This window comes from Leptonychotes weddellii, chromosome 6, assembly GCF_054177405.1.
Source record: "Leptonychotes weddellii isolate Sample4059 chromosome 6, ASM5417740v2, whole genome shotgun sequence".
In the NCBI taxonomy this organism is placed as follows: domain Eukaryota; kingdom Metazoa; phylum Chordata; class Mammalia; order Carnivora; family Phocidae; genus Leptonychotes; species Leptonychotes weddellii.
In genome coordinates, this window is record NC_138374.1 from 52,154,607 (window position 1) to 52,167,370 (window position 12,764).

A 12,764-nucleotide genomic window follows, 5' to 3' on the forward strand; every position below is an offset into this window, starting at 1 on the left:
TTGCATTTATACAGCTTGGTTTTCTTATCCATGGCATAGAACTCCGTCTAGAACCAATTCTGTAACTAAACTACCATAGCAATTCTCAGAATAATGATTCTCAGAAGGACATTGATGCATGTCACAGATATTCAAATGGAGAGTATGGAGATGCTTTTTGAAACTGATCCTAGGCCTTGCTATTAGCCCTGGAGCTAATAATGAGCTCTATCAGGTTTATGACACTCAACTCATAGAAGTTCATGTTCACGTATACTCACATTTCAGCTAATTAGGAGAAAAACCCAACTTTGCCATGAATTGGGCGGGGATTAGCATCGATCTACCTACAGAGTAACTATGAAAGTGACATCACACAGCTTGTGTGCTGACCTGGTCTTTATTTTTACAGGGTTCTAATTGCTCCCTCTCTGAGTTGCGAAAGACATAGGCTGAACACAGCTCTGATTTCAGTGACACTTAGAAGGATTAACAACCACAAATGTGATGACAGTATTATAGGAAAGCAAATCTGCATCAGACAGAGCAATATTTATGGGGACTTAAAGGTAATTGTCATAAACTGACAAAGACTTCACAGTTTCAGGGAATATGTGAAGTGTCCTGGAGACTAGGGCTCTAGTTCTAGTTCCGCCACTGACAGTTTGACAACTGTGCCCCCATTTCTCGGTTTCTAGAAGATGGAAGGGAGAAGAATAGTTGCCTTGGCATTTGCCTCACAGAAATGTATGTAACTTGGTGAAATAATATGTGAAAAGTGTCCTCAGTTATAACAAGCTTAAATGTTCTTCTTCAGTTCAACAATTTAAAGTCAATTTTAAGATTTTAAGCAGCAGATTTTCAAAAGAACCTACTTAGTAAAAATTGCCCAACATATCGCACAGTTGTAAAATACTGTATATCCATGTCTCCACTGGAGGTAAAAGACAGAAACAAAGGAAAACAGCATATGGTCAGGGAAATCTGGAGCCTTGTTTCCAGGGATCACTTATGCTACAAATTCCACAATATTTGGCATGTAATTTTGACTGAAATCTTATGTTATGTTTCAAAATAGATTTTTTATCAGTTCCCACCGTGGGAAATAAACCAAGAGTTAGGTTATTAAAATGTAAACCGACGTTTACAAAATAACCACGTTATGAAACGCAAAAACAAATGGCTCAAATAACAAAATACTCAGTTTATTTTTCTTTTATTTGATGCTCACCCATGGCTTTCCTTTTTCTCTTTCAGTGTGAACACTTACTAGTAAGTAAGGAGTTGTATGGGTTGAACCACAGGATATTGACTATTGATGGCTATTTCACATGATTCAAGCTAATGTAAAGATTGAGAGGAACTGGTAAACAGACCTCTAGCACATTAGATTGTAGGAGTCAGATAAAGGACAGCGTGGTGTCCCAGAGTTCCTTTAAGTCTAGATCTTCTCATATATTGCAGTATTTCAAAGATGCGATGGTGTTTGCCTATACTGAGCTGAGGATTGCTGGAATTGCCAACATACTAGCTAGTCCCTCTCTTTCTCTAACATATTCCATTCTATGTGAATGCATATAAACAGTTAAATTGAATTAACTACTGGGGTAATCAAGAACTGTAGATCCATGTGGATGAGTTTCCTATATGACCCTCGGTTAATCTACGCTCTATCTTCTAAGACTGCAGGGTCAGGCTCACTGAGGTCTGGTGACCTGACCATCCAAGGACTAAATTAAGTGAAATGATATTTCTTATTATGAAATTCCAATAAACCATTTGAGTGCAACAATCTTACCTGCTGGTTTGATCTGACATCACTGAAATTCATTTTTTTCCCCAAGTCTAGAATCACCGCATTCTTAGTTTCACGAACGTAATCATCATTCAGCGGTTGAGGAGACTTTGTGTTTTTCTTCATTAGTCCCTGGGATGGCCTGTAAAATAAATTCACACCTGACACACCCATGAGAAACTCTTGCCAGTGTCCAAAAGCCTAGAAATCAGAGTGGCTGAAATGGTGGTCAGACACCAGGAGTCATCGGGCACTTAGGGAGGGCATCTTGTGTACCAAAGTTGAGCACTGCACAGAGAATCTGTGTTTGTAGAGGTGTTTTCAATATTTAAATTATTAAAAATTAAAGTAATCATGCCCTTCACCGTAAGGTGTTCAATATCCGTTTAGTGCCTAAGAGATAGGATTATCTAGGAATCCACTAAATGAGAGTCCTATTCCAGACCAAGCTATTCCATGCATATGTCGTTTCTTAAGTGACAACTTTTTCTTGAGAAATCTTAATGACACTTACACGGATGGTGCGCTTCTGGGCAGCCCCATGGCGTTGGTGGGTGGGATGGCGGGGAGAGAAGGAAGAACGGAGCTGAGGAAAGCCACTGGGTTCTGAATCCGGCTGGTGGGAGAGACAGGAGCTGGGGAAACACAGCGGGGCTGAAACTGGTTTCCACTGGAGATGGCAAATGTGAGTGGCGATGGCGCTGGCTCTGCTGGAGCTGGAGGGGGTGGCTCATTTTGGAAGGAAACTCCTCCTAGAGACTTGTTTTGCACGGAGGGGTGGGAAACTAAGAGGCTCTCTTTGCTCACTGTCCTCTGAATGGTTTGAGGAGTGCTGCTCAGAGTGAACACTGGAGAGCTGCAAGGGGACACGGTTGCTGTGGTTGTATTTGAAGAGGGGAAGAAATGCTTTGGCCGGGCCAAGCTGAACGTCTGTGATGAAGGGGCCTTCACCTGCTTGCTGGACATTGTCACTGCCGAGGAAGCAGTGGAGTTCAAAACACTCATGTTGAAAGGAAACTCCTTGGGAGAGGAAGGAGATGGGTTTTGCAACTGCTGTTGTTCCAGTAAGACTTGGTTGTGAAGCTGTTGCAGCTGACTGGAATCACTGCACACAAGAGTGGGGAGAGAGAAGGGAAATCTGTCACCATCGAGCTCACCCAGCAGAAAATGTATGACAGGCTGTTTACAGTTCTATGCTGATTCAGAACACACAACCAGGGTTGCCAGAAATGAGCCAATCAATTCCTTGTGAGCTGTTTCTCCTTTCTAAATCTGATTTATTGTTGGGAAGAAGGGGGAAAAGCCACCACAATGCACAACTCCAAAAGGCATCATTCACATGGTATTCTTTGTGTTGTGACCCTGAAACATGGCAGCACAATTTTAGAATGTTTATGAATTAGAAAAAAGAAATAGAAACCATGGTCCTCTGTTGGGAATGCCTAAAGTTCTGATAGGAGCCGCTGTATCTCAGCTTTGGGCCAGAAGGCAGTGAGCTACAGACTGATGTAAGTAACTGAAGGCGTTGTAGTCTTCATTCTGTAAAGCAAACCTTAATAAAACCCCTGGATGTGTCTTGGTATTTCTCATCCTCTCTCGACAACAACGCATTATAGATAAGGTGACCATATGTCTCAATACATCCTGGGCAGTCTTGGTTTATGCCTGTTTTCCTGGCATAATTATCAATACTACTCTTTTACTCTCAAAAATGTCATGGTTTGAATGGTAGATTATATGGCCATCACAATTAGAAACATTGCCTTAGACTTTTCTTGTTCCTAAGAGGACAAAGAAGATCAAGCTGGGAGTACTTTCTTCTTTTGTACGAAGCTGAGTCACAGAAGCATTACATGATTTGCCCACAGTCTATTTAATTTATCTTAACAAAATGATTAATTATAATGGGGCACCTGGGTGGCTCAGTCGTTAAGCGTTTGCCTTCGGCTCAGGTCATGGTCCCAGGGTCCTGGAATCGGGTTCCCTGCTCTGCGGGAAGCCTGCTTCTCCCTCTCCCACTCTCCCTGCTTGTGTTCCCTCTCTCGCTGTGTCTCTCTCTGTCAAATAAATAAATAAAATCTTTTAAAAAATAATTAATTTTTTAAAAAAAGATTTATTTATTTGAGAGAGTAAGAGAGAGAGCAAGTGAGCACAGGAGAAGGGGCAGAAGGAGAAGGAGAGGGAGCGAGCTCAGAGTGAGCCAGATGCAGGGATCAATCCCATGATCCCAAGATCTCGACCTCTGTCAAAATCAAGAGTCAGACGCTCAACTGACTGAGCCACCCAGGTGTTCCTGGTGACTTATTTTTTAAGAAAGAAAATGGAAAATGAAAATCTCTAAAAAGCTTATGTGCATAAAGTTGTCAATGCTGCTAAACTTTGCTGTTTAGAAGAATTTACTCTCACATGAGTAACTACAGGAAGATCCACAAGGAAGACTGTGGTGTTTCAAGCTACGAAGGTTTTATGTTCTTCAGAAACGTAGGATGCTTCTGGAACATAGAAGGTGATCTGCTGAACATGAGATCTATTAAAAATGAAAGCTTCAGTATTTTCATAGCATTAGGAAAGTCAACACCAATGGTAATAAAGTTGAACCAGGAGGTTCTCCAAACCTTGATTTTTCTTAATTCTGGGAGTTTAAGGCCTTTCTCCTTCCTTTCATTAACACTTCTGATACATGATATATGGAAAAGTAACTTCATAAAACAGAGTCCCATCTGTTGTCAAATGGCTATATAATATGCAATCCTTCTTTGTTCATCGATGAAAATTCTTGTTTTGAGTTAAACTAAGAGTTCAGAAGCATTAGCCACTTGGTACAGTAACTTTCTTAGAAGTGTTTAAGCTGAGAGAATAAAGTAATATAATTAAAGATTAATTAAACCTTTTAGTTTCATCATGGATGAAAGATTGAGCAATCAAGAGAAGCAGAAATATCTTTGTTAGATTATCCTTAGAAAAATATAAAATATATACAATTAATACTGTTTCTGTTAGGGTTAACTTTCCCAACGGCATGAAAATACAAAAATCTTTAGATTTTAATGGATTTCATAATTGTCAGGTTACATTCTGTGGTTGCTATAGCCTGAAGACAATGCTATGCAATTTTTAGGACATCTCTGTACAGAGTAGTCTACACAAATTTTAGTCTTATGATTTTGCAGAAATATTTTCTTGTGGCTATGGAAATTAAAAAAGTAGTATATGACAAGTAAGTAATCTTAGAAAGATAAGGATGATAAAAAGGGGCAGGAAGTCATTTGGTATTGATTGATTCTTATTTTCCTTTAGTTCCCATTGAATAAAAACCTCAGAACTAGCTTTTTACTTTAAGACTTCCAATGGCATGTTAGCCCTTATCATTCAATGCAGTATATTGGATTAGAGAGGGTTACAAACCGTAAACATAATGATATGTGAGATACAGTGTCAAATTGTCTTGATTATCCAAGTTTCTGTAAGAATTCATTTGAGAATAATGTCTCTTTTTGTTTGAACAAGGTTGGTTTTTTTTGTTTGTTTGTTTCTCATTTTATCAGTCTTGTTTCAGAAGGGATTTAAACAGCAGTTTGGATTCGCTTATTCATTACATCAGGTGTCAATTCCATTATTCAACAAACTTTTATTGAATCTTCTGTGTTTACTTTGCTAGGCACTCTAGGATATATATATATATATATATATCTGAGATAGTACAAGCTATTCAGGGCTCAAAAATCTTACTATACATACATACATACAACATGAATAACCACCGGTTATTTAAGAGAACATGTGGAACTTACTTACTGCTTTAATAATGAAGTTACAAAGGGCAATGAAAGAATAAAGGAAGAGAAAATTAATTACAAAGGCTACTAGTTCTAAAATCCCCAGTAACATCTCTAATTCAAAGTAACAGCCTGTCATAAATTGCTATAAGCTCAGCTGCTCTTTTCTTGTTGCCATGAGGATTTCTCAAATCAGGTTTATACCCAAGCTTTCTTTTATCAGCTTTCAAGCTGACATCAAGCTTTCTTTTACCCAGGCAGATTTATCAGCTCTCTTGGGTTATCTGAATACATCTTCTCCTTTGCCACAACACATAATTTAAGCATGATGCTCAAGAATATGGTTTGTGCAGACAGACAGACTTAGGTCCTAATCCTGGCTCTGCCACTCATTGTTTGTGTGGCTTTGGGTAGTTTCTAGACTTTTTCTGACCCTGATTGCCTCATAAATAAAATAGGAATAAGTAATATCTCAACATTGTTGTGAGAATTGATCAAATCACCTAAAACATGTAAGTCATCAATAAATGGTGGCTATTTTATCTTTAGTTTTTGAACTACAAATATCAATTTCAAGATTTGTAAGAATGAAAATTAAGAGTTTCAGAATAATAAGGGTGCTTCTTGTGGAATTTCTTAGGGATTTTGAACTGTTGAGATAAAAGTCTTAGTGACAAAAACAACAAAACAAAATGGTGTATCAAGTACTTTTGAAAGCAGTTTTGGCAACAAAAATTTGGGGCAGTGTGTGCTGGAGCCAGCTCTCGATTGTTCTGGAGAGCAGACTGTGCACATCTCATTCCAATTCCCAGTCCAATGACCTTTCTTTAGTAACTTGAAATAGAACACGGTGGGAGAAAATTGGCAAATGCTACAAATCAGGGCTTCCCCGTCTCTACCCGTTGTTAAAACATCTGCCAGCACATCACTGATTAGGATAACTAATTCTAAATACGTCTCTGCAATTGGCTTCTAGCTGTGGTTTTAGCAGGGGCTACCATGCTGGCTGCCCGTTAAAATCACCCACAGAGCATAAAAGACAAACAAACCTCAGTGATTTAGGCACCATTGTCCAGAGAGTCAAGTGGCCTGGGAAAAGATCCAGGCTTAGTTATTATTTTCTTTTAAAAAGTAGGACAGTGGTTCTTAAACTTTAGTGAGCCTCAGAAGCCTCTGGAGGCAGGTTCCCATTCCTGCCTATTTCCCTCCCCGCCTCCACCCCCAGCTTCGGATTCAAGTCTGGAGTGGGGCCTGAGAATCTGCATTTCTATCAACCTCCCAGGTGATGCCAGGGCTGTGAATAGCAAGGCTCTAGGTGGTTTTCGCATGCATCTGGGACTGAGAACCTCTGCTCTAAAGAAGCACTTGTCCCCAGAACAGGCTTTCCCAGTACATGCTGATTTTTGTCTGACGTTTTCCCCACTTTAAATGTTAATTATTGTGTTCTCCTGGGTGTGCAGGGGTGTGTGTATGGGGTGGGGTGGAATGATAAAGTGTTGTAACCCAGACTTTCCAACTTTAGACCAGTAGTTTCCAAACTGGCTGAATGTTAAAATAATCTGTGGAGGGATTCTGATTCAATTGTGATGGAAGGCATAAATATTTCTTAAAAGCTCCACATTTTAGTAAAGAGTGTAGCCAGGATGAAGAATCACTGCTCTAGACAATCTTGAAATTCAGGTTGAAAATCTCAAAGTCTGAATTATCTAGGCTTTGATGATACAATGTTTAAAAAGGACAGTTTCTCTTTCTGTTGCAGTTTTAAGATCTGTAAGAATTATGTCTATTTTCTGTATGAGTGGCAAATTGAAGGAACCAGCAGAAAAGTGTATCCTCAAGAAGATTATTCAGAGAGTCGATATATTTTAATGCAAAACCTAAAAGGTTAAAACCAATGAGGTCAAAACCAGAAGGAAAAGGCTGCAGACATATGGGTGCACAAAGGACTGGTGTGTGTGTGTGTGTGTGCACACATAGGTGTATGTTCATACCTCTACTAATACAAACCTATAGACACACAAGAGAAACCTTAAGGAAGGCAAAAAAGATTAAAGAATTATATAGTGCTGAGGACTGGATTTGTAGAGGGTGTCATTACATAATTTAATAGCAGGAATTATTATATCCATTGAAAGTCTGATGTGGCAGATGCTGCTGGCTGACTACTTACTTCTTCCCTGTGTAAAAGAATTTGATTTTATTCATGGAGGCAACATATACAGCCAAAGACTACACTTCCTAGTCTCCTTTGCAGCTACTAAACTGTGTGACTAAGTTCTGGCTGATGAGATACAAGCACAAGATTTTGGGTAAGACCTAAGAAGGCTCCTTAAAAGGAGTCTGACATCAGGCCTTCCACCCATTTGCCCATCTTGCAGCTTGAAATCAGACGTGATGACTAGACCCCCATCAGCCATCCCGGACCATGAGGGGAGACCTGGAGAAGAAGCAAGTGCTGAAGGTGGCAGAGCAGAAAGACAGGAGACTGGGGTGTCAATGACTATGGAGCCAGTCTAATGGCCCCAGACTGCCCAATTAATTCCATTATTTAAGAGAAAAACCCTCATGTGTTTAACCCACATTTATTTGGGCTTTCTGCAACATGAAGCTAAACGGAATCCTAACTGATGTACCTAATCGCCCCTGAAGAGTCCCTGGGTAGGAGAGGCTCTGTAAGAAGGCAGTTCCTAAGGAAATTGTTTTGGATTACCTGTTCCCAAAACTCCCTTTTCTGAGAAATCCCCCCACCCCCCACCCCACTACCCTTCACAGTTCTGATTTGATCCATTTGACTCTTCTTTCCAACAAACATAAATCCTCTTCACCTGACCAGGCTGGACCAGCTGGGATTTGGAATTGAGTTCCTATGAATGATTTAATTAGCAGTGGAACTTGACACAAATTGTAGAATGGGACATGCCATGATGGGCCTGGTGTGAGGTGATGAGTCTTCAGAGAGGGAAGAGTGGAGAGGATATGCAAAGAAGAAACAAGGAGGTGCTCCAAACGGAGAGCGAGTGGTGGACAGAGGCTTGGGTTATCCTTCTCTAGGCAGGACCGGGCTGCCTTTGGGTTCCCATTCCTGCCTATTTCCCTACAGTAACCTCTTCCCTCTTTTTACTTTAGCGGATTCCTATTTCCTGTGACCAGCAGAACTTTCAGGGGACGGAGACATTTTTGGACGTGGTTTTCCAAGAGGCATGTTTCATACATTTAATTTTATGCCCAGGATTTTGCCTTATGTGGTAGTGAGAAGAATATAAAACTAAATGACATGCCCTCCTTCCAATGAACATCTTGTGTTCTGCACTGAGAAACACATGACGGGATCACTGTTACTATAGATTTTAATGTTGACCTTTAAAAGTTTATGTAATTATAAATGTAATTTTTATAATTTTGACATGTGGCTCAAACAGAACATAGTAGTAGTATTATGTTCTGTGTTTGCTTTATTATGGATGAACATTAAACATTGCAACATGGCTCCGATGGAGGCTCTCTGAGGGGTTAGGGTGACACCACATCAGGCCCCAAGGTGAGTCTGAAAATTATGACTCCTCATTCTTTCATCCCCATTATATTATATGAAACCTACTGTGGTTACTATAGCATATCTAGCCATAGCAAAGAACAGTCAAAAAAGTACTAAATATCTCTTCCAAAAAGACTACAAAAGCTTTAGTTGAAGCAGAAATGGGAAACATATGGATGAAATTATAGATTATAAGGATTATTAGATGCAAGAAAAGGCTTTATAAGAAGAGTGTAGAAGTGCTTCAGCTGGAGCCTCTAATGTTAGACAAACATCTTTATCAGCTAGTTTAGGGGTAACATTAGGTGTGACATTTTTCAGAGGTAGAATATTTAACAGTAAGGATAGTAGTGATAGTACACTAATGTTGATGTAAGGATTTATCGTTTGCAAAGCATTTAAATTGTATCTTCCCATTCTGTAATTTCCTTTTCAGCCCCATTTTTTTTTTTTTTTAAGTAGGCTCCACACCCAGCATGGAGCCCATTGCAGGGCTTGAACTCATGACTCTGAGATCAAGACCTGGACACTTAACCAACTGAGCCACGCAGTTGTCCCATTCAGCCCCATTATTTTTAAGGACAGATTCAGAGAAGCTCACAGGCATCCTTGGTCATCCATTTTAATTTTTACTTACAGTTTGGGTTTGGCCAGAACTGGAGGGGGTTCTTTGACGGGTGAAGAAGGTTCAGGGATTCTTGCTGCCTGTCCGTTGAATCTCTCCGGGAAAGAATCAGGCCTGGTCTGGTTGGTGGTCACCACACCACCCTCAGAAGATGCTTCACTTCCTTTGTCATCTTCAGGCAGGTTGAAGTGCACACGGAGCCCAATCCTTGAGCTGGACCGGGGCTCATTATGGTTCACCAGAACTCCTTCGAGTTTGGGTTTAGGGGGATGTTCCACAGAAGGGGGCTCTGGGTTGGGTGGGGATGGTTGTTGCTCAATAACAGCCAGGTTGGTGGTGGAATTGGCTGAGTGAAGAGACCCATTATTTCTGAGGTCTTCATTTCCTGAAAGGACAATAACAGGACCTGAGCTGTCAGCCTTACTCAGTAAAACGGAGGTAGGATTGTAACTGTGAGCTGGGGCATGTATCCAAACCAGATGAGTATGTTAATGGGAGAATGCCTGTCAAAAACAGTGACCACAATCTGGGGCATTAAAGAATGGTGAAGATACAGGAAAAAAAACTAAACTAAAAATCTAAGTACGATTTTGGAAAGAATATTAGAAGTTTATAAAAGACCAAGGAGATGTTTTCTTAGGGAATATCAGAGATAACAGCAGGATAATGGGTGGTGGTGGTGGTCATAAATGCTAAAAGAAATCCAATATCCAATTGGATATTGTTCCATAGTCTAGACTGTTCTGGCCTTTCAGGCGCCATTACCTCTCACATCGAGCTGTGCAATGCTTGACACTGTGCCGTATTTGTTGCTTGCAGTACACGTGAAGCATCCAGAGTCTTCTGCAAACACCTCAGCAATGACCAAAGTACAAATCTCCTCTAAACACCAATAAAACAGAACAGTTACTGACTTAATTGTGGAAATGGAATTATAAAATTTACTGATAACAGATGATGATTCTACAAAAGTCAATATAAGAAGTTGATTCTAGTAATTGTTTGAAAATAATCAGTTCAAACAATTATTTGATTGGATTGACTGATGAGCAGTCTCAATGAATCAAAGGATGTAGAACAAAAAACTCCACATAGACTACTGGCAAGAGGATCTTATGATAATATAATATCTAAATATATTGTGAATTCCCATATTATTTTCTGTTTTTATGTCATCACTCCAGATGACAAAAATAGAACTGAGAAAAAGTAAACTTACAAATCACAAAAACAAGTTAGGAGTTAACGCAAAAGGAGATTTGTGTGAGATAAAAGGATTAATAAAACATTTTAAAACCTAGGTCTCTTATTATGTCTGTGGGGAACTTTTGCACTGAGGTAATTTTAAATGAGGGCCACAATTTAAAACTGGGCAAGAAATATTTTGATGAGCTAGTAGTAATTAGCTGATAGAGTAATTTGAAATTCCAGGTAAAAGAAGAGTGAAATGCATCTTTTCCTTTGCAATGCTATGGTAATTCTTATGGATTACTTCAATACACAGCATGAACCCCCTTTGAATAACTACAAAAGCGATTCCCAGATTGAACCACGTGATTATAGCTTAAAATTATTATAGTTAGATATTCCTTGACGTGAAGAGAAGTATAGGACAGTAGCATAAACTGTCAGTTATCACTCAGTGGACCTTACACTAAAAACAAAATTAACAAAAACATAGTTGTATTAGGAGGGACTTGGAATCTCACTGTTTCGTGATAACTGAATTCAATTAGCTGGCCAGCCTCTAGGAAAACTGGACAGGAGGCCACAGCAGACGATATTGAGTACCTGCTCCATAGCTCTTCATCCTCCTTCCTCCTTCCTCCTTCCTAATAGAATTCCGGCTTTGTCCACCCTCCTTGGAGCGGTCATGTGCTTCAAGGCAACTTGGCCTCTCCCAGTCTCAGATGGCAAACCATGATTGGTCACGCTAAGCTCTATTCTTGCTAAGTCATGGCATGCACTACGCAATTCTAATCAATGAAATAGGAAGGAAAGTCTTTTTTTTTTTTTTTTTTTTGGAAGGAAGGAAGGAAAGTCTTTTGGGGAGTTCATGAGAAAGATTTCCTTGCTCTTTGAAGAGAACAAAAGAGAGTTGTGTTCCCTAATTTTGCCTCTGCAGTGTTGTCTGCATGCAATACTCAGAACTGTGGCAGCTGTCTTGGGTAGATAAGTAAAACAAGCCTAAGCCTGAAGACAGTGAAATGGGAAATGGGAAAAAGGCTTGGCCCCCGATGATCTTGGAGACGTGAAATCACCCAATCTCAAGACATTTCTCAGGACATCTTGCTATGTGAGAAAATACATTTTTCTTAAAGCTTAAGCCACTTTTAGTTAGGTCTTCTTGCTGCCAAGAATCCTAAATAATGGAGAGGCAAAGTTTGGTTTTGGTGCCTCTCTGTACTTTTTCTGAGCACTTGGACTATGTTTTCTTCTCTCTCTCTGTTCCTCTTCCCAAACATTTCTACTCTCAGCCTTCAACAACCACTTTCAGAAAATGATCTGATTAATTTATTCACACTACACTGTACCTGCCTGATAAAGTATTCTGCCTCCAAAGGGTATTTGCATGTACTAGATGGAGGAAGAAGAACTGTCTGGCTATGAAATTTTAGATCTCAGAGCTGGGAAAGGTAGCACTTGTTTTGGGAAGGGACCCCTTTTGGGTGACTCAGATGATTTTGTGTATGAAATTGCCTAGTGGAAAAGTCTGCTCTGGACAAAAGTGTCAAAACCTGAAAGATTTTCAAGGGGAAAAATACCACTCCACTACAAGCAATTCAAGAGTAGGGCTGTTCTGTTCTTTACTTATGTATCTCCAAGGCCCTAGGGTAGGGCTGTGCCATATGGATGTTCCATGTCTACTTCTGGAATGCCTTTCCATTCAGTTCTCAGAAGAGAGAATTATAATAATGAAATCCCAAACCATCATTCTTACCCAGGGGTACAAATACAATCTAATTTTCCAGGGTGATCACAGAGAAGACTTTTCAGATGTTTACACTGTAGTTTGTGAGTAACTTGCATTTTCTAGAGGTAAAAGCTTCACCT

The 12,764-nt window shown here is 39.8% G+C and overlaps 1 protein-coding gene across 3 annotated transcripts in view; it reads right to left on the reverse strand.

Annotated features, from left to right (window-relative positions):
• Window positions 1-12,764, reverse strand: part of MYPN (myopalladin) — a 95,354-nt gene that overhangs the window by 25,299 nt on the left and 57,291 nt on the right. For 2 of the 3 annotated variants that reach the window (XM_031021827.2, XM_006728887.2), the window contains exons 9-12: window positions 10,476-10,592; window positions 9,723-10,095; window positions 2,289-2,879; window positions 1,778-1,916 (exon numbers count right to left, since the gene is read on the reverse strand). In XM_031021827.2, coding sequence (XP_030877687.2) covers window positions 1,778-1,916; window positions 2,289-2,879; window positions 9,723-10,095; window positions 10,476-10,592 — 1,220 coding nt within the window. The remainder of the gene's footprint in view (window positions 1-1,777; window positions 1,917-2,288; window positions 2,880-9,722; window positions 10,096-10,475; window positions 10,593-12,764) is intronic. The other variant, XM_081824165.1, reaches the window with a different exon arrangement.